This window comes from Talpa occidentalis, unplaced genomic scaffold (assembly GCF_014898055.3).
Source record: "Talpa occidentalis isolate TD23 unplaced genomic scaffold, MPIMG_talOcc4v2.1 talOcc4.9, whole genome shotgun sequence".
Classification (NCBI taxonomy): Eukaryota; Metazoa; Chordata; class Mammalia; order Eulipotyphla; family Talpidae; genus Talpa; species Talpa occidentalis.
In genome coordinates, this window is record NW_023605305.1 from 47,831,930 (window position 1) to 47,856,363 (window position 24,434).

The 24,434-nt window shown below is 36.4% G+C and overlaps 1 protein-coding gene across 2 annotated transcripts in view; it reads right to left on the reverse strand.

Annotated features, from left to right (window-relative positions):
• Positions 1–4,740: 4,740 nt before the first annotated feature.
• The window catches only part of MIGA1 (mitoguardin 1), a 76,087-nt gene continuing 56,393 nt past the window's right edge, over positions 4,741–24,434 (reverse strand). For both annotated transcript variants that reach the window (XM_037499953.2, XM_037499952.2), the window contains exons 9-16: positions 19,453–19,571; positions 19,129–19,201; positions 18,116–18,202; positions 16,351–16,449; positions 14,856–14,990; positions 12,874–12,927; positions 10,367–10,483; positions 4,741–8,481 (exon numbers count right to left, since the gene is read on the reverse strand). In XM_037499953.2, the coding sequence (XP_037355850.1) occupies positions 8,263–8,481; positions 10,367–10,483; positions 12,874–12,927; positions 14,856–14,990; positions 16,351–16,449; positions 18,116–18,202; positions 19,129–19,201; positions 19,453–19,571 (903 nt within the window). In that variant the 3' untranslated portion in view covers positions 4,741–8,262. The remainder of the gene's footprint in view (positions 8,482–10,366; positions 10,484–12,873; positions 12,928–14,855; positions 14,991–16,350; positions 16,450–18,115; positions 18,203–19,128; positions 19,202–19,452; positions 19,572–24,434) is intronic.

The window sequence follows — 24,434 nt, forward strand, 5'->3', positions numbered from 1 at the left end:
AGAATGACTGAAATACACTGTTGAGGGGAGCAGCAGGCAAGGCAGAAGAGGTCTGCTGTGCCATGTGGGTTGCTCCCTGGCTGGGTATTGAACTCATGCTGCAGTGGCTGCAGATAGCTTCATTGGTTGCATCTTAACCCCTTGTACCACCAGGGAGGCCGTGATTTTTTTTTAAATATTTAATTTATTTATATTTGCATAGAAGAACTGGAATGTATGCTGGAGGGGCAGGGTGAGGGAGAGCTTGGGGGTGAGAAGACTCACCAGAAACAGAGTGGGGAGTATAACAGGTGGATGTACTGAAACACACTGCTGAGGGGAGCAGCTGGAGAGACAGGAGAGGTCTGCTGCACCATGTGGGTTAGCTCCCTGGCTAGGGATCAAACTTCAGGCACAGTGGTAATAACACTGAGACTTAATGCCCAGGCCACCATGGAGGCCTGTCATTGGCTAATTTTTTAACAGTAGTAACAAACTGATATATGTTTGGTACATTTATTAAAGTAGAAGAGGTAGAATTTTGGTTATAGACTGAATGTGAACTGTGAGGAAAAGAAGCCTTTGGCATAAGTACTAAAAGAGAGTTTTTATTTGCTGGGATGCAAAAAACTGAGAGGAGGCGGTTTAGGTATATGTGGTCAGGAGCTCAGTTTTAGACAATGCTGGTTTTGAGAAGACTATTAGGAATCCAAGATTTGTCAATGTGTAAAAACAGTCATATATTTATCATGAATCAGTTGAGTTTTGTTCTTAGACTTAGTTTAATCACAATCAGTTAATAACTTAGTTAATAACAATCAGTTGAATGTTATTGAAGTTGTATAAACATTACAAAAAGGAAGAAATGTAAAATAAAAAAGATATAATTTTTATATATAATTAGTTGAGTACTTTGAACAGATTCAATAAAAACAAAAAAGCTTACAAGCTAAGTGTGGAGAAACAAGTATAAAAGATCAGTTATGAAATTATAAAAATCTAGTTTTTTTTTTCACATAAATTCTGTCTCCTTTATAGTACAGGAAACTAGAAATCTCAGATGATTAGAAGTGTAGTTTATACAATAAAGGTATCTTGGAATACTGAGTAGATCCAAAATCCACATAAAGGCCCATGACCCTGTGTCAAAACATTGGCCAAATATACATACTCATTTAAAATTAAAACATCTGCATTATTTGTGTATAATTTATTGTGATTTCCTGTAGTGATTTCAGTCTTACGTAATTCACAGCCTTATGTCATTTCCTTCCACATTGTGTCAAGGTTAGTCTATGTGGCCAATGGAATATGGCACAAGTGATCATATGTCACTTCCAAGTCTGGGCTATAAAAGATACTGTCTTGGGCCTCCCTGGTGGCGCAGCGGTTGAGCGCTGGGCTTCGAAGCTGCCCGCAGCCTCTACAGCACCGGTTTGATCCCTGGCTGCTGGGCGAGGGTCCCACATGGCGCGCAGACCTCTCCTGCTGCCCGCTGCTCCCCTCAGCAGTGTACTTCGGTCCTTCTGCCTGCTCTGCTCGCCGCTCTGGCTCTGGTGAATTCTCTCACCCTCTGGCGCTTCTGACTGTACCCAGTGCTTGTATAAATACATCTTTAAAAAATAAAAAAATAAAGGCACACTTGCCCGGGTCCAGCCCACTGAGCCTATTCTCTCTTAAAAAAAAAAAAAAAATACTGTCTTTTGCCTCAGTATCCCTTGGATTACTAAATCTAGAGGATGCCAACTGCCAAGTTTCAAAGATACTCAGAGAGCACTGTTAAAGGGCCCACAGAGTAAGAATCTAATGCCCCCTTGCTCCTCCCCCACAACAATCATGTTAGTAAGCAAATTTTGAAAGCAAATCTTCTACCCCTACTCAAGCCTTCAGATGACTGCAATCTCAGGAGAGATCCTAAGAAAGAACTACTGGGATTGGCCCTTCCTAGATGCCCAGCCCTCAGAAACTGTGAGAATGATGTTTGTCTTTTCAAGTTGCTCATTTTTGGAATAATCTGTAATATTAGCAATTGATATGAATTACCCCTGCTTTAACCTACTTTTTACATTTTCATTGGGCCTCCCCGGTGGCGCAGCGGGTTGAGTGCTACGCTGTGAAGCTGTCCGCAGCCTCTGCAGTGCGGGTTCAATTCCCTGCTGGCCAGGGAGATACCCACATAGCACAGCAGACCTCTCCTGCCTTGCCCACTGCTCCCCTCAGCAGCGTCTTCCGTCTGTCTGCCTGTTCTGCTCCCGCTCTGGCTCTGGTGAATTCACTCACCCTCCCGCGCCTCTGACTGCACCCTGGTTCTTATATAAATAAATAAATCTTAAAAAAAATTTTTCCATCTTCTACCATATAAAGCACTCATTTCTTTTTAAAGTTCCTGGGCTTACACAAAGTGTTATTAAATAAAAGTCAGTCTGGAAGTCATATATTCCAAGTGCTTTCAAATGTCAGAGTGCTTCTCTGCATTCAAGTATTATATCAAATATAGTGAATTATAAAAGTTCTGTAATCTCCTATATATAAATGTACTTTGTGAAAGGCTTCTATCACACACATGAGAGATAAAAGCAATACTTCGAGGTGGTATTTGATGTACCAGTTGCTTTGCTGTAGCTTTTATGTAAAGAATAAAAAGTGTCATACAAGGAAGGCTTACTTTTCTCCCCCCTGTACTGGAATTCAGTCCTTCTCTGACCAAATGATGGAAGTTACTTAAGAGTTTTCACTCTTCAAGGGCCTCCCTGGTGACGCAAGGGGTTAAGCACCGCACTATGGAGCAGTCCTCAGCCTCTGCAGCACCAGTTCCATGCCCGGCCGAACCCATGTGGCACAGCAGACCTTCCCTGTCTCTCCTACTGCTCCCCTCTGTAGTGTATTTCAGTACATCTGCCTGCTCTGCTCCCCACTCTGTCTCTGGTGAGTCCTCTCACCCCCCGCATCTCTGGTCTGTGCCCCAGCTCTTATATGCATAGATAAATAAATCTTTAAAAAAAAAAAGTTTTCACTCTCCGGATGTACCCGGAGTGTGTGTGGGGTGGGGGGCAGGGAGAACCCCAGCAGAAGAAAGAGCTGTGCAGCTTCATCAAAGATGTCAGTAGCATAAGAAAAGAGATTAAAGAAGTAGTAGGAGGGTAAATTATTACAGAATACAATGTATAGGAAGAAATACATCAAAGACAGCTTGAGAATAAGGCGGTGAATAAACCAAATACATTTATAAAAATTTCCAGAAAAGGTCTACAAATAATGGAATAATGGAGCAAACCCAGATGCTTATAGAAGAGTTTAAACAGACATAAAAATCAGAAAGCGGGCCTCCCTGGTGGCACAAGGGTTTAAGCACAGCACTGTGAAGCTGTCTGCAGCCTCTGCAGCATGAGTTCGATCACTGGCCAGCCAGGGAGCTACCGACATGTACAGCAGACTTCTCCTGTTTGTCCCGCTGCTCCCCTCAACAATGTATTTCAGTCAGTCTGACTGTTCTGTTCCCCACTCTGTCTCTGGTGAGTCCTCTCACCCCCCTCCCACAACCTCTGGCCTTTACCCCAGTTCTTGTATGCATAAATAAATCTTTTTTAAAAATTAGAGAGGGCCTCCCCGGTGGCGCAGCGGTTGAGCGCTGAGTTGCGAAGCTGCCCGCAGCCTCTGCAGCGCCGGTTCAATCCCCGGCTGCTCCCCGGCCACCGCAGAAGGGTCCCACATGGCGCGCAGACCTCTCCTGCCACCCGCTGCTCCCCTCAGCAGTGTACTTCGGTCCTTCTGCCTACTCTGCTCCCTGCTCTGGCTCTGGTGAATTCTCTCACCCTCCCGCGCTTCTGACTGTACCCAGTGCTTGTATAAATAAATAAAAATAAATCTTAAAAAAATAAATAAATAAAAATAAAAAAATAAAAAAATCAGAGATGTTTGAAGTGCAAAACATTAAGTTCAGGAAGCAGGATCAAAGAGACAACAGAAGAGCGTGGCTTATGACAAAGAAAACAGGATGAGATTTGAAACGCTGATCTAATTTTCCATTCTATCTCCAAAGAATTTATGATTTGCTTATTACTGTACTTCAGTTTAATAGTTTATTAAAAATACAACCATATACATTTACCTATACCAGATATATTCAAAGATAAACCTCTTCTAGGGGCCTCCCTGGTGGCACAGGGCTTTAAGTACAGCTCTATCAAGCTCTCGCCAGCCACTGTGGCATGAGTTTGATCCCCACTCAAGAGCTAACCAACATGGCACAGACCTCTCCTGTTTTGCCTGCTGCTTCCCTCAGCAGTGTATTTCAGTAGATCTGACTGTTCTGCTCCCCACTCTGACTCTGGTGAATCCTCTTACCCCTCCCCCGCACCTCTGACCTACACCCCAGTTCTTGTATGCATAAATAAATAAAATTAAATCTTTAAAAAAAAAAATAGACCTCTTCTAAACCTCTATTCTAAAATAAACCTCTTGGCTAAAAGTCCCAAATCAATAATATTGTTTTTATTTCCAGGTTAAATGCTTCTAGCCACCCAGTGTCAACAGTGGACTCCACTCAGCCTTCCTCTCCTTGACTAAATATATCTGAACCCTTACCAAGGAAGATGAATGCGGATGGATGGATATATGTCAATGTGATAAATTTAATGTTTCATGGCATTATTAATCAACATACCTTAAATTACTAGTTAACACAAGTACTTTGACTTCATTCATCACAAAACTCTTTTCTCCTAGTTTTGTATATAAATAAAACATACTTTTACTCTTGATCTCAGTGCTTCTGCAGTTTTGTTTATTAGGTCTATATATACAGTCTTATGGAGACTGAAAGTTTTCATAGAGTAATGTTTGATGAGGCAAGTATGACCCTAAACATACTGCGTTGTGTAAAATATTCAATACAATAGCAAGTATACCATCACTTTTTTATTTGGCAATACTAGAATACATCCATGTTACAGTGTTTATTTTGGATAAACTGATTTTTGTTTCCTGCTATGGTAGTGTTTAACTTTTACATAAATGAATGCAATTCTTACGTTTAGGAAGTAAGACATGTCTAGTGATAACAGTCAAGTAAAGCTAATACATGGTGGTTCTCAAACTAAGCAAGGTAAAAACATAATCATTAGGAACAATGAAAACATTTCCTTATTTCTATTAATCACAGATTATACAAATTCTTAAGTCTCACATACAGAGATATTTCTAAATTTGATTAATCCAAGCAAAAACCCAAAAGATTTGTATTAGTTTAATTCTTATAATCACTTTAAATGTATATTCGAAATAATTTCCTAATATGTGTTTACATTAAATGTAAATTATGTTATTAACATAATTTAAAATTCCTGATTATGAAAGGTCACAGAGAAGTATATGCAATGTTACTTTGGCATTCCTATTTCATAGGTTTAAAGGAATGATAAAGAATTCTTTTATAATGGAAATAATCACTCCTTTGATAATTTAAATAGAAGATTCTATATTTTAAGGCAAGAAAACGTTTGTAAATATTTTTTGTAAATTCAGTTCAACAAATTAATAGTATCATAGTAAATGTATATGAATAAAGAGTATAACTTTATGAGAAAGAAAATTCTTTGAAGCTAACTATTAGCAGTATGAAAAAGTGGCTTCTTTCTTAAAAGATAATCTCTGATATTTAATTACTCTCTAATTAATAATTAATCTCCTATTTGACATTTAATTGTTAGCCGTAGAAAAGAAATAATGGGCCTTTTATCTGATCAAAAAGGTAGAGAAACCAAAGTAGAAAAAATAATTACCAAATATAAACCACCTGAAATATTTTTTTCCTCAGAAAACTAGGAAAAAAGTAATTTCTCAAGACTAATTCAAGGTCCTCTTAAATTTCCTTAGGGAAGTGGATGGTAGGATTCAAGTGACAATAGCAATCATGGTAAGTGTTAGGGATTTATTCTATAAAGTTCTAGAGTAGATTAATATATATTTTTAAAAACACTGCATTAGCTATTCAACTGAATTCAACAAAAAGTAAAACTGGTACATGTCTTAAGTACTTTTTATGGTCAGAAACATTTTTAAGAGATTTTTTTTTTAAAAAGGTCAAGGATTTTCCTTTACAATAGAAAGGTTTTTTCCCATGTTTATTGCCCTGCAGTTCTATTTTATCATTCTTGTCTCTTTTGTCAAAGGCCACAAAGAAAGATTCTTGCTTAAGTAGTAGTTACTGAAATAACCAGAAACTTATGAAACTCAAGCACTGATTTTGACAAACCAACCTCTAGAATATAAGCAGCTTTTTTTCACTTACGGTGAAATGTAAAAGAGAAAAAAAATCTTCTGAAAAGCCATTCATCTTGCCTGAAGAAATCCCCCAGAGATATCTTATGTAGTAGCAGCATTATTAAATAGTGTAATTCTTCAAAAATAGATTCAAACAATATCTTCCTTAAATAAAAAAGTAATTAAGCTTACTTAAGCTTTGTTTATAAAACTATAGCTTAAAACATTGAGCCCCCCAAACAGGAAAATATAAGCAATAACTGTCTTGCCTACATGGTAATGGCATGTGTGTGTATGTGTATGTGCATATGTGTGCATGTGTGTGAATTATTCAAGCCAGTGTACCTCAAAAAGATGCTAAAAAAAACCCAAACACAGATATAAAATAAAAAGTAAAACATTACATAAAGGATTTCTTAGCTCTGATACTTCTAATGATACTTCTCCATCAATAATTAGAACTATGAATAGTCAATTGTTAAATTAAGAATATATATAAGAAAAATCAAGGAGTTACATATGCAAAACCTACTAGTGTAATACTTCATACTGTTTAATGCTATAACCTATAGATTATGGAACACAGTGCATGTAAACAACACATAGATTCTGAATCTCATATTTTGTAACTATTACATAAATGTGGCACATACATAAATTTCAAACATTATGCTTCTTTCCTCCCCATTTTTCACTTTCTATTCATAAATCAGCAACTAGGCACTTTAATCCCAAAATGCATTTTTTAAAAATACAGCTCCTTCTGGGTAAACTCCCTCCTGGAACAAATACAGCCCACTTTAGGAACACAATCAACAAGTCCAACCTATTATTGATAGACTGAGTCGGTCACTCCAAATAAATGTTATATGATTTGGACACAAAATTAATACAACTCTGAAAATATCCAATATACTCTGAATAACCTCACGCAAATGAACAACTCTTTTGTTCATACAATTGCCATCAAGGACGTGAAATATACTCCCATACCATTAAAAAATATCTTGCTTTATATTCAGAGGAAAAAACCTTTAAAATTTCAGTAAGATTCAAAGTATGAATATTTTAAAAATATGGGCTTAATGTGACAAAATTTCCAGTATGCTAAGTTATCTGTGTGAATAAGTAAAAGCCAGTTTTGCAGAAGGAAAAAGGAGAAATGATTTTATTCTACTAAGATTAATATCTTCAGATGTTGGGCAACAGTCCCAAAATTACACAGGAAAAAAATTTAATGGCCTGTCATAGTTAATAACTTATTTTTAAAATTGATATTCAGTAAAGGGAAAAATGTTCTAATCTATAAAAAAAAGATGTTTTGAGTGTCTCTATTGTAACTTATAGGACCAATAGCAACATATTTTGGAAACTGCAGCAAATCTAATGTAAACTTGTAACTTGTAAACTTCTCAGTGTCAATTCATTTAAATGTTTTTTAACTATACTGAGCCATTACAATATCTTTGATTCAAATACACAAGCAATAAAGTAAGCATTACATATAAAACACCACTACCACCTAAACTTGATCAAACAAATGAATAACTATAATTAAAAATAAATTTTCAGGCAACGTTAAGTTTGTTGACACTATGGGTAATATATTCTTGCATGAGTGAGCCACAAAGGTCTTTGCTAAAGTGTACATTTTCAAGGTGCAAAGCTGTTTTTATAACAGAGTTTTTGAGAATGATATCGGACATTTCACATTGCTTCAAGACAATGACTCAATTTAATTCCCAAGCACTGGCTTCAAATCAAGCAGTATTTCTGTAAAACCCACATTTCACCACTTAAATCATTACCTAACCATTGTAAAAAGTCGCTTTGGAAACACTACACAGGGAATCCATGAAAGAACTTCTGTGTAAGTATAGTAAAGTCCCTTATTCTTTACTAGATTTTTCCCACCCCCCTGAGTCCATTAACACCAATTCTATAGATTTTGTAACATGTTACAAAATCAAGTTAGCTTAAAATATTTCATAGCACATTCAAATTATATGATTCTAACGGTACTTATTGTACTTTGGCTTCCACTAGGCCACTGGACATAACATGACCATGACTACTTATACAACTACTTGTATGCCTCAGTGCATCAGCTCCAAGATAGGCCATTAAAAGTTCAGTGCGACGAATGAGTAACTGCATGAGATCTTCAGTCAAAGCCTCTATACTCGAATAGCGCACCTTCTCGAAGTCAAAAATGTCTTTGAGAAAGAAGAGAACTTGATTCTGAAAATACACACCAAAATACAAAGGTATTTTATTAGCCCAAAATGATACTGTCTAGTTATTAATGTTGTAATAAGCAGTGAATTGGGAGTCAGAAAGTTCAAGATCCAGTGCTAGTTTTGTATCTCATTAAAAAGGGACCTTGAACAAGTGATTACTCTTTTATTGGATCTCATTTTCTTTTTCTGTAAAATAAGATACAATACCACTTGTCCTTTTTACTACTCAGGGCTGATGTAATCATAATAAAAAAAAAAATCTATGGAAAATGTCTGTAAACCCTATTATCTCTTTCCCAGTAAGTGAAGTTTTCAGTGGTATCTCTGAGCATACTTTCAGAGAGACAGTAAATGATCTCCAATAATTTTTATTTATAAATCTTAAATGTATTTTTTTTACAAATAACAAAACTTAAGACATATGAAAAATAAAAATAATTTCAGGTCTCAAATCAGTGGAAGATCGTGAAAGACATTTCATTTCAGTAAGTTAATACTTATGCTGAAACTCACTTTAAGCAAGTTGTACTAAGTATTAAATCTCAAGCTGTTATGTCAAGTCAGGGAAAAAAGTAATGCCAAAGAACAAGAACAAAGAACCAGGAATGCTAAATTTCTATACCATAGGAATCAAATATTAAGATGCACTAAGAAGGGACAATTCTTAGATTCATTAGGGTTTACATCTGGAAAGGTCATTAGCACTCAACCTGTCATGTCTTCTGAACCACGATTTTATAGATGAAGAAAGGACAAGCAGAATCAGACACCTCATTAATGATAGACTTAACTCCTCATCCAAATTTTCCCAATAAACACATACCTTACATTTGGGAGGTAAGTAAACTACTCAAAAATTAATGAGTTCTAAATGACAGTAAAATAAATATTTCCTAAAGCATTTAGATAAATGCTGTATTAATAGCACATAAACAGAAGTTTTTTTTTTTTTTAATGAAGGATATAGAGAAACATCCCAAGCATCAAATATTTTCAAATTCATACTTGGTTATATTTACTTTTTTCTTGTTGAAACTTAGTCCAAACTCAAGACTATTAGTAGGACTTTCCTTGGCAGCGTGCCAGGCAGAAATTTCTGCAATGAGCTGTGATTTGTATTTTGGCAAACAAACTGCTGACGTTGGGAAACAAGTTTCAACTTCAAAGTCATTTCTCAGAACTAGGATTTTATCATTCATAGTATCTGGGACCAGAATTTATTTCCAAATTTCCACATGTGCAATAAACACAGATACTATTTGTTTTAAATTTCAAAAGTGCCCAGGTGTGAAGTACAAATCACCTACAGATATTTGATGGTAATAACAGAACACCGTAAAAGAACAAGTATCTATTATAGAAGGAATTAATAAGATGAATGTGCTTGTTGAATCTTTTCTAAGACAAAGCATCAAATCTATATAATCCTGCCCTACTGGCATTTAAACATTAAATTCAGGTGACTTTCATAACTTCACCTATAAATTACATTCTTTCTCACACAAAAACAAAACAAAATAAAACTTCATCCACTTTTCAATTTAGAAAAAAGGATTGCGGGGCCTCCCTGGTGGTGCAAGGGGTTGCGATGCAGCCTATTTTGCTATCTGAAGCCACTGCAGCATGAGTTCGATCCCTGGCCAGGGAGGTGACCCACATGCGCAGCAGACCTCCTGACTCGCCTGCTGCTCCCCTCAGCAGTGTATTTCAGTCAATCTGCCTGTTTCGTTCCCCACTCTGTCTCTGGTGAATCCTCTCACCCCCAACACCTCTGGCCTGTACCCTGGTTCTTGTATGCATAAATAAATAAATCTTTAAACAACCATCCAATAGCATGGTTGTTTAAAAAAAAAGAAAAAAAGGAATGATTCAATGACTGCACATACCTTAAAGAAGCAACATAAATCATACAGAGAATTTCTAGGACCCAGAAAGCCCCAGGCTAGGACGGGGCTGATGTGCTCACAGATGGCATAAAAGTGGGCAAAAAATCCATCTGGGATCTGTTGGAAAGTAAAAGAGAACAAGTTCTTTTTATCTGCTTGCATTTTCTTTTTCCATTAGAGCAACTGCAATTGTTACCCATCCGATGACCAGCTCTTTCTTAAGGGCAGATCAAAAAGTCAATGATGTACAGCCTAAAGAAAGTTAATAACTTACAAATAATTTTTAGAGTCATAGAATGTTTTCATAGAATATAGATTTCATAGCCTAGCCGACAGTTTCTAACATTCTGAGAAATGTTATTTCTTAAAGACATTTTAACCTCATAAAATTATTTCATAAAAAAAATCATATCAAGTGCTATAACCAAGCAATAACAAAAATGTTATGATGTTCCTTAGCAGTATGATTTTTAGGATTAATGAGAGTACCATAGTTTCAGTTATTAAAAAGCTTTACTCAAGCACTTAATAAGATCATCTGAAAAAGAATAAAATCATCTTTAAATTATTAAGTACAAAAGTATGCTACCAACTTCTAAGTTAAGAAACTAGATATTGCTAAAGTAATTTAATTTTGTAACTGCCTCTACTTAAACAGCAATGACACATGCAGTTATGATGTAGGAATTTCTCTAAATTTATTAATAACTTTCTGAATTTCCCTTGTTAAATAACATCTTGTGGAATTTGCCACATAGCATTGACTAGGGATAACTATGTCTTAAGATCCTGACTCTTGGAGGATCTATTTTCTATTTTACAGACTCCGATAATCTTCTAAACTTCAATAAAAAAAAAAAAGTCTAGGAACAGTTACCATTTAATGAATACCCATTATATTCCAGATAAATAGAACCTAACACTAATAAAATACTCCTGAAATAGTAGCTTGTGTTAACATCATCTTAACAAGTAAAAATTGATACTTCAGAGGCATTAATAACCTGTCTTAAATCACACATAGCTTGTTAGTGAATGCCAAAAAGTTCTCAGAAAAAGTTGTTACTCTAGTATAAGAGGCTGTGCATATATTAAAATTCTAATCCCATGCAGATTCTAAGTGTATTAGGAGTTCAGACAGGTAAGAAGTTAGTAGAAAAGACAAGCTTCACCAAGGAGTAATGTGAACTGAACTCCATAGTAGGAAAGATTCAAGTACAGAAGATAGAATATATTATTCCAGGTGTAGAAAATAGTCCCCCCAAAGTGAGATATACAGTTATCTATGGATACAGAAAGAAGACTAGTCTAGGACACAAAATTTATGCTAAAAATAAGAAATACAGATAGAAACTGCCACTCATTAAACTTTCTATATTTATTTTTTAAATTTTATGCTTAAATTAAGCTTAGCGATAATTATCTCACCTAATCCTTACAGCAGTATGAAGTAGGCATTAACTTCATTTTGCAAATAGGAAAACTGAAGGGTCAGTTGATAGTTTGTAACTTGCCCATGATCACGCTAGTTAGTGTGACAATCAAACCCTAGTCTGTAAATCTGTTCCTTAATCTCAAAAATTAGCTATAATCATTTGGGGAGCCTGTTTAAAACACAGAGTCTCTGGCATCATTTTAAACAAAAATTATTAAAGTATATGGTCTCTGGAATTATGTTTAACACCTTCTGAAGATACTCTAACACTATGCTTTGGAAACAGTGCACTTGCCAATCTATCTCAAAGTTGTAAGGATCAGATTTTGAAATACAGATAATATAAAATACAATAAGTTAATGAGAAAATAATAGCAATAACCAACACTTGCATAATAGACTGTGCCATGTACAGTTCCATGTACTTTACATTTAATACCCAAAAAGCTCATGAGATAAATACTATGCTCTTTTTTTAAGAGATGAGGAAACTAAGGCATAGAGAGGTTAGGCAACTTGCCGAGGTGCTAGCTAGCACATGGTATTTTAACCAGGCAATCTGACTAGAGTTCATGCCTTTGCCAGAGGAGTGTGTGGTGATAACACGTGTAGAGGGTGAGATGTGCTGGAGGATGTGGAGCTTGGAAACAGGATATGAATTTTGAGACTTTTTGGGCAGATGCTCTCAGTTGAATAAATTAGTTATTCAAATCAAATCATTTCTCAATTGATTACATAAGGTGGGATCCACTATACTAAACAGTTGTTTTAAATCTTAATATCATTAAAAACAAAAGCTCTATCAGAACTGTTTTCAACCCTTAGTAGAAATTCCATGCATGCCTCAATACTTACAATATTGAACTATGTCAAAGTGAACTATACAGTTAAGGAAAAGGGAGAAGGAATTTTAAAAAGGAGAAGTCAATCTAGAACCAATAAGTTACTCATCTAGCTTAAGGAATGGTCTCTATCAGCTCCCATCCCCATTAGAGAAGCAGCTCAGATGTTCCTTTGATAATTTGTTCCTCAAATTATTTAACAGAGATGTCCAAGGCATAATGACTCTTACCTTCATCTGTTGCCTTTTCTGTTTCAGCACTGACCAACAACTTGAAGCCACAGCCTAAATAAATGTATAAAAGGCCAGATTTACATTATTAACAATATAAATTTTTTTCTATTTGAAGTGATTTTTATTAGAGATTCAAAGATTTTGGGGCTAAAATGTTCAAAACATGAATTTTTAATAAGAAATACTCCAGGTTCTTTCCATTGTTTGTAAATACTAATGAAAAGGCATTTTGATTTTATAAATTTTAAAATTAAATACAAAGTCAATGAAAGAAAAGGTTGACTCTGGTACCAAGGATAATTACTCAGTAATTACACTTCAATTCTGAGTTCTCAAAATTCTGTTCTCATAGGAAAAGAATGAAAATGTGTACACAGATGTATAATAATTATTTCATGCTGAACACTGAAAACAAAATAAGGAAATTTTTTTTAAAAGAATAGTTCTGTTGGAAATATTGATAGTTGTAGGTAGAGCTAACAGTTTTATTCAAATAGAGAACTAATAGAGAACTAAGAACTATTCAAACATAGAACTAAGAACTATGATAGGAACAAAAATACCTAAGTGGAGCCTGAAAATATCTGGTTCTACTCTGTCCATACCCAACTTTTTTTTTTTTTTTTTTTTTTTTTAAAGAGGCACGTATTTTATTCATTTATTTATTTATTTATTTATTTGTTTGTTTTTGTTTATACATGCACTGGGTACAGTCAGAAGCACGGGAGGGTGAGAGAATTCACCAGAGCCAGAGCGGGGAGCAGAGCAGGCAGAAGGACCAAAGTACACTGCTGAGGGGAGCAGCGGGCGGCAGGAGAGGTCTGCGCGCCCATACCCAACTTTGATCAAGGTCATCTCACCAAGTCAATTGCAGAAATGGAAACATAGGCCTTTCATGGCTAAAACAAACTTTGAGAGAAAAACAGATTTCCTATAAGTGCTTTAAAATTTAATACCAGCAATTTCTAAAATAATTGTGAAATAGCCAATTAGAACATATTTTAAAAGGCATCCAAACTTCATCATAAATATCTACCACCTACTTCCAGGTAGACACTTAAGGGGCAACAACAACAACAACAACAAAAAAAAAAAAAAAAACCAATGTCAACTAGAGATTTAAGTATGAAAAACAATAGAAATTGAGACATTTGAAGTATATAGTTTAAAACTGCTTTATTTTCACACTTTTTTTTCTCCTTTAATTTTTGATAGTATTTAGGAAAAGAAATCTCCAAATTTTCCTCTTAAAATATTTCTTTATTGTTTTTTTTTTTTTTTTTTTTTACTTTAATTGAGGTAATGTTGGCTTACAATGGTGCATATGATTTAGGGGAACAGGTTCATACCTCCTCAGATGGATGTCACCACACCACACCCACCACAAAAGCACCCACAGTATTTTACCACAGACCATTAGAACCCCTCACCTATTTGTTCCAAGTGTCTCCCACCCCACCTGGCAGTCTCAGTTCTGCAGTCTTATATCTCAGGTTAGTTTCAGTTTAGTTTGTCACTTTCTTTGCTTTGTTTCTCTGTGTTCCATTATGACTCAAATCATCTGGTATTTGTCTTTCTTCTTTGGACTTATTTCATTGAACATAATCCCCTCAGGTTTCATATGTCATTTTTTTAGTTCAACTGCAGTATTTCAGTTTAGTTGTAGAATTAATTCAGTTACATACAAATTTTATTAGACCTGAGCTAGTAAGAAACATAATTTTTTGGCTTGTTTATTTTGAAATCTGAAGAAACTACTCAGTCCTACTAGTCAAGATAGGGGTTGATAAAAGAGTCAAAAGGTGAATTTCAACTAAAGATGTTATATATCATACATATCTGATCTGATTATCAAAGGATAAGCTTAGTATCCATATTAGTCATTATACAAGCAGATATATATGTAAATCTTACTAGCCTTTCCAGTTCTGACTATTTTTCATCAAATTTAAATGGTTGAGAAGTAAACCACCACTTACAGTTTCTTTGAAAGAGGAGTTTAGCCAGCGGTTATTTACTACATTCTGTATGGATGTAGGTGGGTTTTCTAAATCTTCAAAGGAATCCATTAATATAAAATCCAGAACAACATCATAAAAATTTAGATTTTTCACCTGCATTAAGTTACAAGAATTAAAACAGAAATTATTATTATAGAGAGTTGAGATAAAGTTTGAAAACAGGGTTTCATACTTTGTAATACCAGGATCTTATTAGTTGCATTATATTCTATTTCTGACAAAAGAAGAGGAAGAGGAGAGAAACATAAGAAAATTCACCACCAGTAATTATAATTCACATTAGAGTTGCGTCTTCCTAGATCCTATCAGGTAAAATCAATCTCTCTCTCCACTCTATTCTAGAAGTCCTCTGTTCATGCTTTTATTATGGTGACCACAATGTTCATCTTACTTACTGATCATTTAGTTACTGGTATATCTGTCTGTCTTCCCTACTACATGATGAACCTCCTGCTCTCTCATTCATTCATGCATACTGTACTGTACTCTCTATGCTAGCAGGTGCCCAGACTTCTACAGTAAGTAAACTATACGCTTAGAATTCAGTCAGGAAAACAGACAACAAAAAATAATTTCATAAATATATAACTAAGCTGAGAGGAGCATTGCAAAGAAAAAAATATACGGTATTATGAGAGTATATGATGGAGATGCTAATTTAGACTGGATGCAAGAAGCTTTTTTCAGGGAGTGAGATATCCCAGGTATAGCAAATCTTTTCAAAGACTTTACGATAAGAAGGAACACAGTGGAGCTGAGTCAAGGAAAATCACTGAAAGGGTGCTGTAGCTCTCTGTAGTAGAAAGCAAAGGTGAGTAACTACATACAAAAGGAAGGCCAGTTTCTGCAGAGTTCATGATCCATTTTATCCTCACAGTATCTAAGGGGTGGGATGGGAATGAGAAAGATGATCAGATTTGTATTTTCTGAGGACAGTTTTGGCAGCAATGTGACAGTGAATTTAGAGGGGAAGGAGTGTATGTGGGGAGGTGGGGAAGAGAGGAGTAGGCAGGGAGTAAGGCAATACAGGATTATCAGTATATTTAATTCCTCAGTATATTTATCATCAGTATAGTTATCCTCCGTATATTTAATTATTTGTTTGATCTCGTATGCAGTCAATCCCCTATCCCCACTGTCCCATCTGAATTTGTGCTTGCATAGAACCCCATTACCACCCTGTAAGTGGCTGATAATTGACTTCTGGAAGGAAGGAAGAAAGGGAAGACAGAACGAAGGAAGAAAAAAAGGAAAGAAGAAAAGGTTTTTTAAAAAATAATTATTTTCAACTGTTGCCCCAATGTATGTAGACTGGTACTGACTTTGTCATAACCACCATACACAATTGGTTTGCCTGCTACTTAACAATGACAAGGAAACTGGGCCTCATAATATGTAAACATTATGTGTAAATAACTAAAGGGAATAAATACGATAAAAATTTTTAACTTACTCCTCTAGCAGCAAGTTCCATTTCAGTACTATCCCAGTGATCTGTCTGCTCCAAAAAATAGATCATCTCATCAAAAACATCTTCAAACTTCTTTGGATTCTGTAGAAGAAAACACACTTTAACTGAAACTCAACTTTATAATAAGGTTAAAGTTTACAAAGTAAATGAATTACTCTTTAGTAAGTTTGTTAGCTTGTTAATCTTTTAGGTAACAGAATTAAAATTTATTTTCAAAATATATCATATTCATTTAGTTTAATACTTTGTTCTGCCAACATTTTGCAGAAGCGAAGAGTAAGACTATTAGTAAAATGTCATGTGCAAACTGCTTACTACTCAAATATGTATGCCTATTTAGGTCACTTCTTAATATGAAAATTTGATTACAAACTGCAAATCTTTATGTTACTGTTATAGTTACTTAAAAAAATAAAAAAAATTGAAAGCAACAAAATGTGCAGATGGAACAAATGGCACCTTGGCACCTCAAGGGAGAGATGCCTTGGCATCACAAGGAGAGGAAACCCTTCCAGAATTCAACCACAAAGACATGGCAGATTTTATCTTTCTATCAAATACAGAGTTCAAAATTGCCATGATAAAAAAAAAATTCAAAGAACTGGAAGAAAATTGAGAAAAAAGAATGACCTGAGAAATATAATGAATGAACAGAAAATAGAGATGAAAGCTTTAGATGGGGATATAGAAAAGATGCAAGATGTAAAAAGATCAATAGAGGAGACAAAAACATTCTTGAGAAAGCTATGAAAGCAGAACAGACCAAAGGAAGATCCAATCAGTGACCTTGAAGATGATGATATGCAAAGGATCCAGGGGGAAGGAAAAGAAATACAAGAAAAAGTAATGAAGAAACAAAGATTTATCCGACTTCACACAAGGCAGCACAAGGTATATGGGTATTCCAGAAGGGAAAGGGAAACAAAAGGGACAGAGACATTACTCAAAGAAATTATAGAGGAAAGCTTCCCAAACCCAGGAAGGAAGCTAAGTATACAAGTCTATGAAGCTAGGGCCTCCCTGATGGCCTAGGGGTTAAATCTCAGCACTATCACTGCTATGACCTGAGTTCGATCCCCAGCCAGGAAGTTAACCCACATAAGGCGTAGCAGACCTCTCCAGTCTTGCCTGCTGTTACCCTTAGCAGTGTATTTCAGTAAATCTGCCTGTTCTGCTCCCCACTCTGTCTCTGGTGAATCCTCTCACCCACCCCCGCACTTCTGGCTTACACCCCAGTTCTTCTATGTGTTAAAAAAAAAAGTCTATGAAGCTAAAAGAACACCTCATTAGCTAAATATACAAAGAACTTTATAATACATAGAAGTGAAACTTCCAAGATTTCAACATAAAGAAAGAATACAGAAGGTCGCTAGGGGAAAAAAGAAGATAATCTATAAAGGAAAACCGGAAACTTTTCACTGAACAGAATTGAAGGAGGTAAGAGAAGAGGTAATAGAGAAAATAACAGTGTTGGCTGTAGTAGCAGATCTAATGATGAATCTCACCATGATGATCCCAGACTTTATGGCAAATAAATAATTTATGAGAAACAACTTGGTGCAAATAGTGTGGACTTTATAAACAGAAAATAAGTAAACCCAAGTAGAAATGAATGCTCTTTGGGTTATTTATTTTTATTATCTGAATTTTCACAACTGTCTTTTCTTCTACTTAAAATTTAATGTATTTTATGCTTCAGTACAACTAAAAACACAACAATAAAAAAATTGCCAACAAACAAATATACCTTTCTTGCTTTCACAATTAATGCTGATAGAATTTTCCTTCCACTCTCAGCAAGGAATATTCTGTTGGCTGTTTCTGAAAGAATTACCTGCAAAACATCCAAACAGAGAAAAACAAGACCTGTAATTAATGTGAATGAACTTTTCACTTTAGAGCACATCTATGAATATAATCGATGCATTCTATTTGGTTGTCTTTCAGCAGGTAAAGCAGAGAAAATTTAATTTATTAAAATCAAAAGATCAAAAGAGTTTTTAAAATCTATAATCAAAAAAGAATGAGATAAATCTAAATTTAAATTCTATTCAGTTTAATATTAAAAGTCCAAGATAAATGTCATATAGTCCAAAACAGGAAAATAAAGACAATTTTGTTGTTAAATGAATATATTTCATTTTGGGATTTTACAATTGATTCAAAGAAAAAAATTTAGAACACATAATAATTGATAATGAGACAGGGTGTTTTCATTTTAAGCAGACATTTCTATACATCTGCAGCATCAAATTTACTGTTTTAATAAAGTATGCTCGACATGGGAAGCCATGGGATAGGACAATGACAAATGCAGGGACACAGTAGGCAGGAACTTAACAGACCTTGTGTTTGCTATTAGGAATAAAGATAATAAGGGGTAAAAAGCTGTTCTGTTTATATGCAGTTGTACTCTGTAGCATGAAGGTGGAGTGACTGGCTGGAGGAAGTCATTTAATATTAAAAAAAAAAAAAAAAAAAAAACCTGAGGGCCTCCCTGGAGGCACAAGGGGTTAAGACGCAACCTATGAAACTATCTGCAGCCACTGCAGCACGAGTTCTATCTCCGGCCAGGGAGCTACCCACATGGCACAGGGGACTTCTCCTGACTTGCCCGCTGCTCCCCTCAGCAGTGTATTTCAGTCAGTCTACCTGTTCTGTTTCCCACTCTGACTCTGGTGAATCCTCTCACCCTCCACCCCTCTGGCCTGTACCCCAGTTCTTCTATGCATAAATAAATAAATCTTTTTAAAAAAATACCTGAAAAGCCTGTCGAATACAGTGAAGTTTGGCAAGAAAATCACTGTCTCCTAGGCACTCCAACATTTCAGTTCTAAGTAATAAACAGGGGAGACAATTGTTAAACTGCATTCAAGATCAAGCCCACTACAAATTTGGACTCAAAGAGGCTTAACTTCAGGGCCGTAATATAAAATACATGTCTTTTCAATATCGACAAAACATAAACATTTTGTTGAATCTTAAAAACATTTCCCCTAGTCCCACATTTTTAATTAATACTATACAAACATAGCAACAGCATATTAATATTTTTCAGAAACTCAAGCAAAACCGAAATGATACCTAAGCACTCTCGAGTAAATTTTTCCTTCTTCCACTAAGTGCATGGCTTCTTCATAAAAGGGGCAATGGCAAAGAGACTCCAGACTGTAGGTATGCCGCACTTCTCTGTGCTCTGCAAGCTAAGAATACAGTGGGTTAAAACAGACTACACTGAAGAAGAGCAGAAAAAAATTCAAAACAGGATTTTGTTCACATCAATATATGTTAAATTTGATAAAACCATAAAATTGCTCAGTAAAATTTTATATCTAGTTATATCTGAATTCATTTTCTCTCAAAGTTTTCTCTTTTTTTGGCCTCTGAGCTAAGTCTTATTTATATTACCCTAAATATTGCTAATAACTAAACTTTTTTTCCTCTTCACTTTTTGAATAAGGGTTATAGAAAAATACAGTTGGCTATTTTAGAGTATAAATGCTGCAATAAATAACGGGTTAAATTCTACCATTTAGTTGTAGAACTTGAGGCAAGTTCCTGCTAATCTAAATCATTTTTTTATTTGTAAAAATGGATAATAATAGCGCCTAATTTATATGTTGTTGTGAAGATTAAATGAGATAATCAACTTAAAGCATTTAGGATAACATAATGTGTACTTATGAAATGTCAGAACTATACCATAGAGAAGCACTTATGAAATAGTAAACACCTCCACAAATCTCCACAAAAGCACAATCGCTGGCAAAAACTGTCAAAATTAAAATTTTCAGAGCTCTGAATATTAATGAAAGACTTGCAAACATTTAAGGAGCATTTATTTAAGAAAAATTGCTGAATCTATGAACAGTAACTTCTTCATTTTTAATTTGCTCTACTGTCATCCCTCTCCTCCACAGTGGTCTTGAAAACCACCAGACTCACAACTATGGTAACTAAAAACCTGGAGTCTGGCAGCCATTTGAAGAAACCTTAATGATTTTGAAGCTTCCGAAAAGCCCTATCCCTAAAGAATTGTCACAATTTGACCTGAACAGCCCCTCCCTGCAAAGCTCTAATCTCAGGGCTTGTCTTTATTTGACCTGGCCTGACTTAGAGCTTGCTCTGTGCAAGTTCTACCCTCCCTCAACCTTTGTTGAAAATAGCCTGTAGCAATTGTTTTAACGCTACAGCTACCTGAGGTAGTCATACCCGAGGCTAGGCTGATCATAACAATGTTTATAGGGGTCTTTGAAAAAGTCCTGTGTTTTCCTGGGAATCTAAGAGGTTGCTAGTACGTTCCGGGCTACCCATATATCCAGGACTGATCTTTTAAATCCCTAACCTCCCAGCTCTAACTAATGTTGATATTCTATCCAAGCAGGAAGTAAAAGTTAAGACAAAAGGAAAAAAAAAAATCACTGGCCTCTATCAGAAACAAAAATAAAAACTTTTCTTCAAAGATCCCCAATAAGAAAGTGAAAAGACAGTAAAACATGAGAAAATATTTATAATTCGTATATTTAATAAAGGACTTAAATCCAGAGAATGCAAAAAATGGTTACAGCTCAATAATAAATTATAAATAGGGGACCTGCCTGGTGGCTCAAGGGGTTAAGTCTCAGCACTATGAAGCTATCTGCATTCCCGGGCCAGGGAGGTGACCCGCATGGCACAGCAGACCTCTTCTGTCTCGCCCACTGCTCCCCTCAGCAGTGTTTTGGTCAATCTGCCTGTTTTGTTCCCCACTCTGTCTCTGGTGAATACTCTCTCCCCTACACCTCTTGCCTGTACCCAAGCTCTTGCATGCGTAAATAAATAAATCTTTAAAAAAATAAAGTTTGGCAATGGCTCAAAAAGTTGAACATAGAGTAACCATTAGACTCTTCTATTTTTACACATACACTCAAAAGAATCGGAAGTATATTTGTAACAGGGTGGTCCCTGTAGCAGAAGGACCGAAGTACATTGCTGAGGGGAGCAGCGGGCGGCAGGAGAGGTCTGCGCGTCATGTGGGACCCTCCTCCGGTGGCCGGGGAGCAGCCGGGGATTGAACTAGTGCTGCAGAGGCTGCGGGCAGCTTTGCAACTCAGCGCTCAACCGCTGCGCCACAGGGGAGGCCCTAGATAATAAAGTTTTGTGCCATTGTCAAAATGAATATGATCTATCTATATACACCTACCCATAGAGAAAAATCCTAAAGCAGAAATGGGGCTGCAATTATACTCCCTACTAATAAGAGAAACAAATCCAACAATGAGAGATTCCAGAATAAAAATCTTGATTTATTAGTCTGTCTGAAGTAATCTTTTATTTTTTTAATTTATTTTTTAAAGATTTATATATTTATGCATACAAGAGGTGGGGTACATGCCAGAGATGCAGGGGGGTGACAGGGTTCACCAGAGACAGAGTGGGGCACAGAACAGGCAGACTGACTGAAACACACTGCTGAGGGGAAGCAGCGGGCAAGACAGGAGAGGTCTGCTGCACCATGTGGGTTGCTCCCTGGCCAGCGGGGGATCGAACTTGTGCTGCAGAGGCTGCGAATTGCTTCATAGTGTGGTGCTTAACCCTTTGTGCCACCAGGGAGGCCCTGAAGTAATCTTTTAAAATAAATTTCTTAAAATAGGCTTGCAGCTGTGAAAATATATCAAAGGTTTGATAATAGCTAACATTTTCATCAACTGTTCTTTTTTTTTAATAATAAATTTTATTTTTATATTCCCCATACAATTGCAATCCCCCCATTCTGAGCCCAATCCCTCCCCTCCCGCCCCCCACTCCCCAAAAAGTGTCTCTGGTTCATAGTTTTTTGTTTCATCAACTGTTCTTAAGAGACAAGAACAACTGAGAAACATTTATTTAAATCATTAATCTTAAATTTTAAGCAAATCACTAAAATGATGGCTTAAATTTTCACTTTAGAATGTATTTTATAAAAAGACAAAATTTCCAAAATCTTTTTTAAAGGTTTCAGGAAAAAGAGTAACATTTTCTGAGAGCTCAGATGTTACTTCAGAAACAGGTCAGTCACACAGTTTTATCCCAGCAGATGGAAAAGAGCAGTTCTTTTTTGGCTAGCTAAAACATGAAATTCCTTTTATTCCTAAATTACTCTTTTCCCAAAAGGGCATATTTCAAAAACTCATTTTAATATTTTCAAAAAGAAAAGTAATTATACTGGCTTAGAGAAAGCACCATCCACCTTTAATTATCTTCCACATTTCACAAGTACTATAAAAATGACCATGTAAGAAATCAAACCAACAACAGAAACAGATAAAACCTATAGATGAATCAACCAGTGAGAACAAAATTTTAGCTGAAGATTTCAGCATCCTAAATTACTTCTCCCTTGCCTTCCATGAAGTACAAGAGGGACTGGGCCTTACCTTTCTTGTTAAACAATGACTTGGCTGAATATTTGCACAAATCTTAATTTTTGTGTGTGTGTGTAGAAGAACTGGGGTGTAGGCCAGAGATGGGGGGCTTGAGAGGATTCACCAGAGACAGAATGGGGAGCAGAATAGGCAGATCCACTGAAATACACTGCTAAGGGGAGCAGTGGATGAAACAGGAGAGGTCAGCTGCACCGCATGTGTTAGTTCCCTGTTGGGGATTGAACTCAGGCTGTTGAGAAAGGCCAGGTGGTAGCACTGAGACTTAACCCCTAGGCCACCAGGGAGGCCCCAAATTAAAAAAAAAAAAAAGAAAATTTTTTTTTAAAAACCTTTCAACAACCATGAATAAATCATTCAAAGTCCCAAAACTACTCTAAGTTGGGTCATGAAATAAGCCATTCTGGGCTTCCTTGGTGGTGCAAGGGGTTAAAACGCAGCCTATGAGGCTGTCTGCAGGCAATGCAGCACGAGTTTGATCCCTGTCCAGGGAGCTACTCACATGGCGCAGCAGACCTCCCCTGTCTCGGCCCGCTGCTCCCCTCAGCAGTGTATTTCAGTCAATCCTCCTGTTCTATTCCCCACTCTGTCTCTGGTGAATCCTTTCACCCCTCACACCTCTGGCCTGTACCCCAGTTCTTGTATGCATAAATAAATAAATCTTTAAAAAAAAGCCATTCCATTTAATGATTTCTATATTTTTACATTTTTCATTTTCTTCTTATATGTTTAAATTTTCTTTCAAATCAACCACTTAAATTTTTTTTTTTAAGATTTATTTATTTTTATACAAGAACTGGGTACAGGCCAGCTGTGCGGGAGGGTGAGAGGATTCACCAGAGACAGAGTGGGGAGTAGAAGGTGAGACAGGAGAGGTCTGCTTCACCACATGGGATTCTTGCCGGCCGGCCGGAATTGAACCCGCGCTGCAGAGGCTGCGGACAGCTTCACAGCGCTGCATTCAACTGCCTGCACCACCAGGGAGGCCCAACCACCTAAAATTTTTTTTAATTGTATGACATTTTATTTTTTTTAATATTTTTTTATTTATTTATATATTTATTTGTTTATTTATTTATTTGTACAACCACTGGGTACAGTCAGAAGCACAGGAGGGTGAGAGAATTCACCAGAGCCAGAGCGGGGAGCAGAACAGGCAGAAGGACCGAAGTACACTGCTGAGGGGAGCAGCGGGCATGGCAGGAGCAGTCTGCGCGCCATGTGGGACCCTCTCCTGTGGCCAGGGATCGAACTGGTGCTGCAGAGGCTGCGGGCAGCTTCGCAGCCCAGCGCTCAACCACTGTGCCACCAGGGGAGGCCCCCAACCACCTAAAATTTTAAGTAAGATTTGCAGTTAAAGAAAGTAGGATGAATGTATCCCCTATGTTATTAAGTAATAAAAAAAGTAAATAAATCCACAATAACCACCTTCTAAATTGGTCCTCAACGATTTTTCCTGGTAGGGTACCTCATTCCACTGACTAGGACTAATCTGTGTAACCAAGAGCCTACTATGCAAATGATGAACTGTCGTTTCTGAGGCTATATCATAACAGTCACTACTTCCATCTCACTCTCTCTTTGATCTCTTTCTCTGGGGGAAGCCAGATGCCTATTGGGAAGATACTCAAGCAGTGCTACAAGAAAGTCCATGTGGTGAGTAGC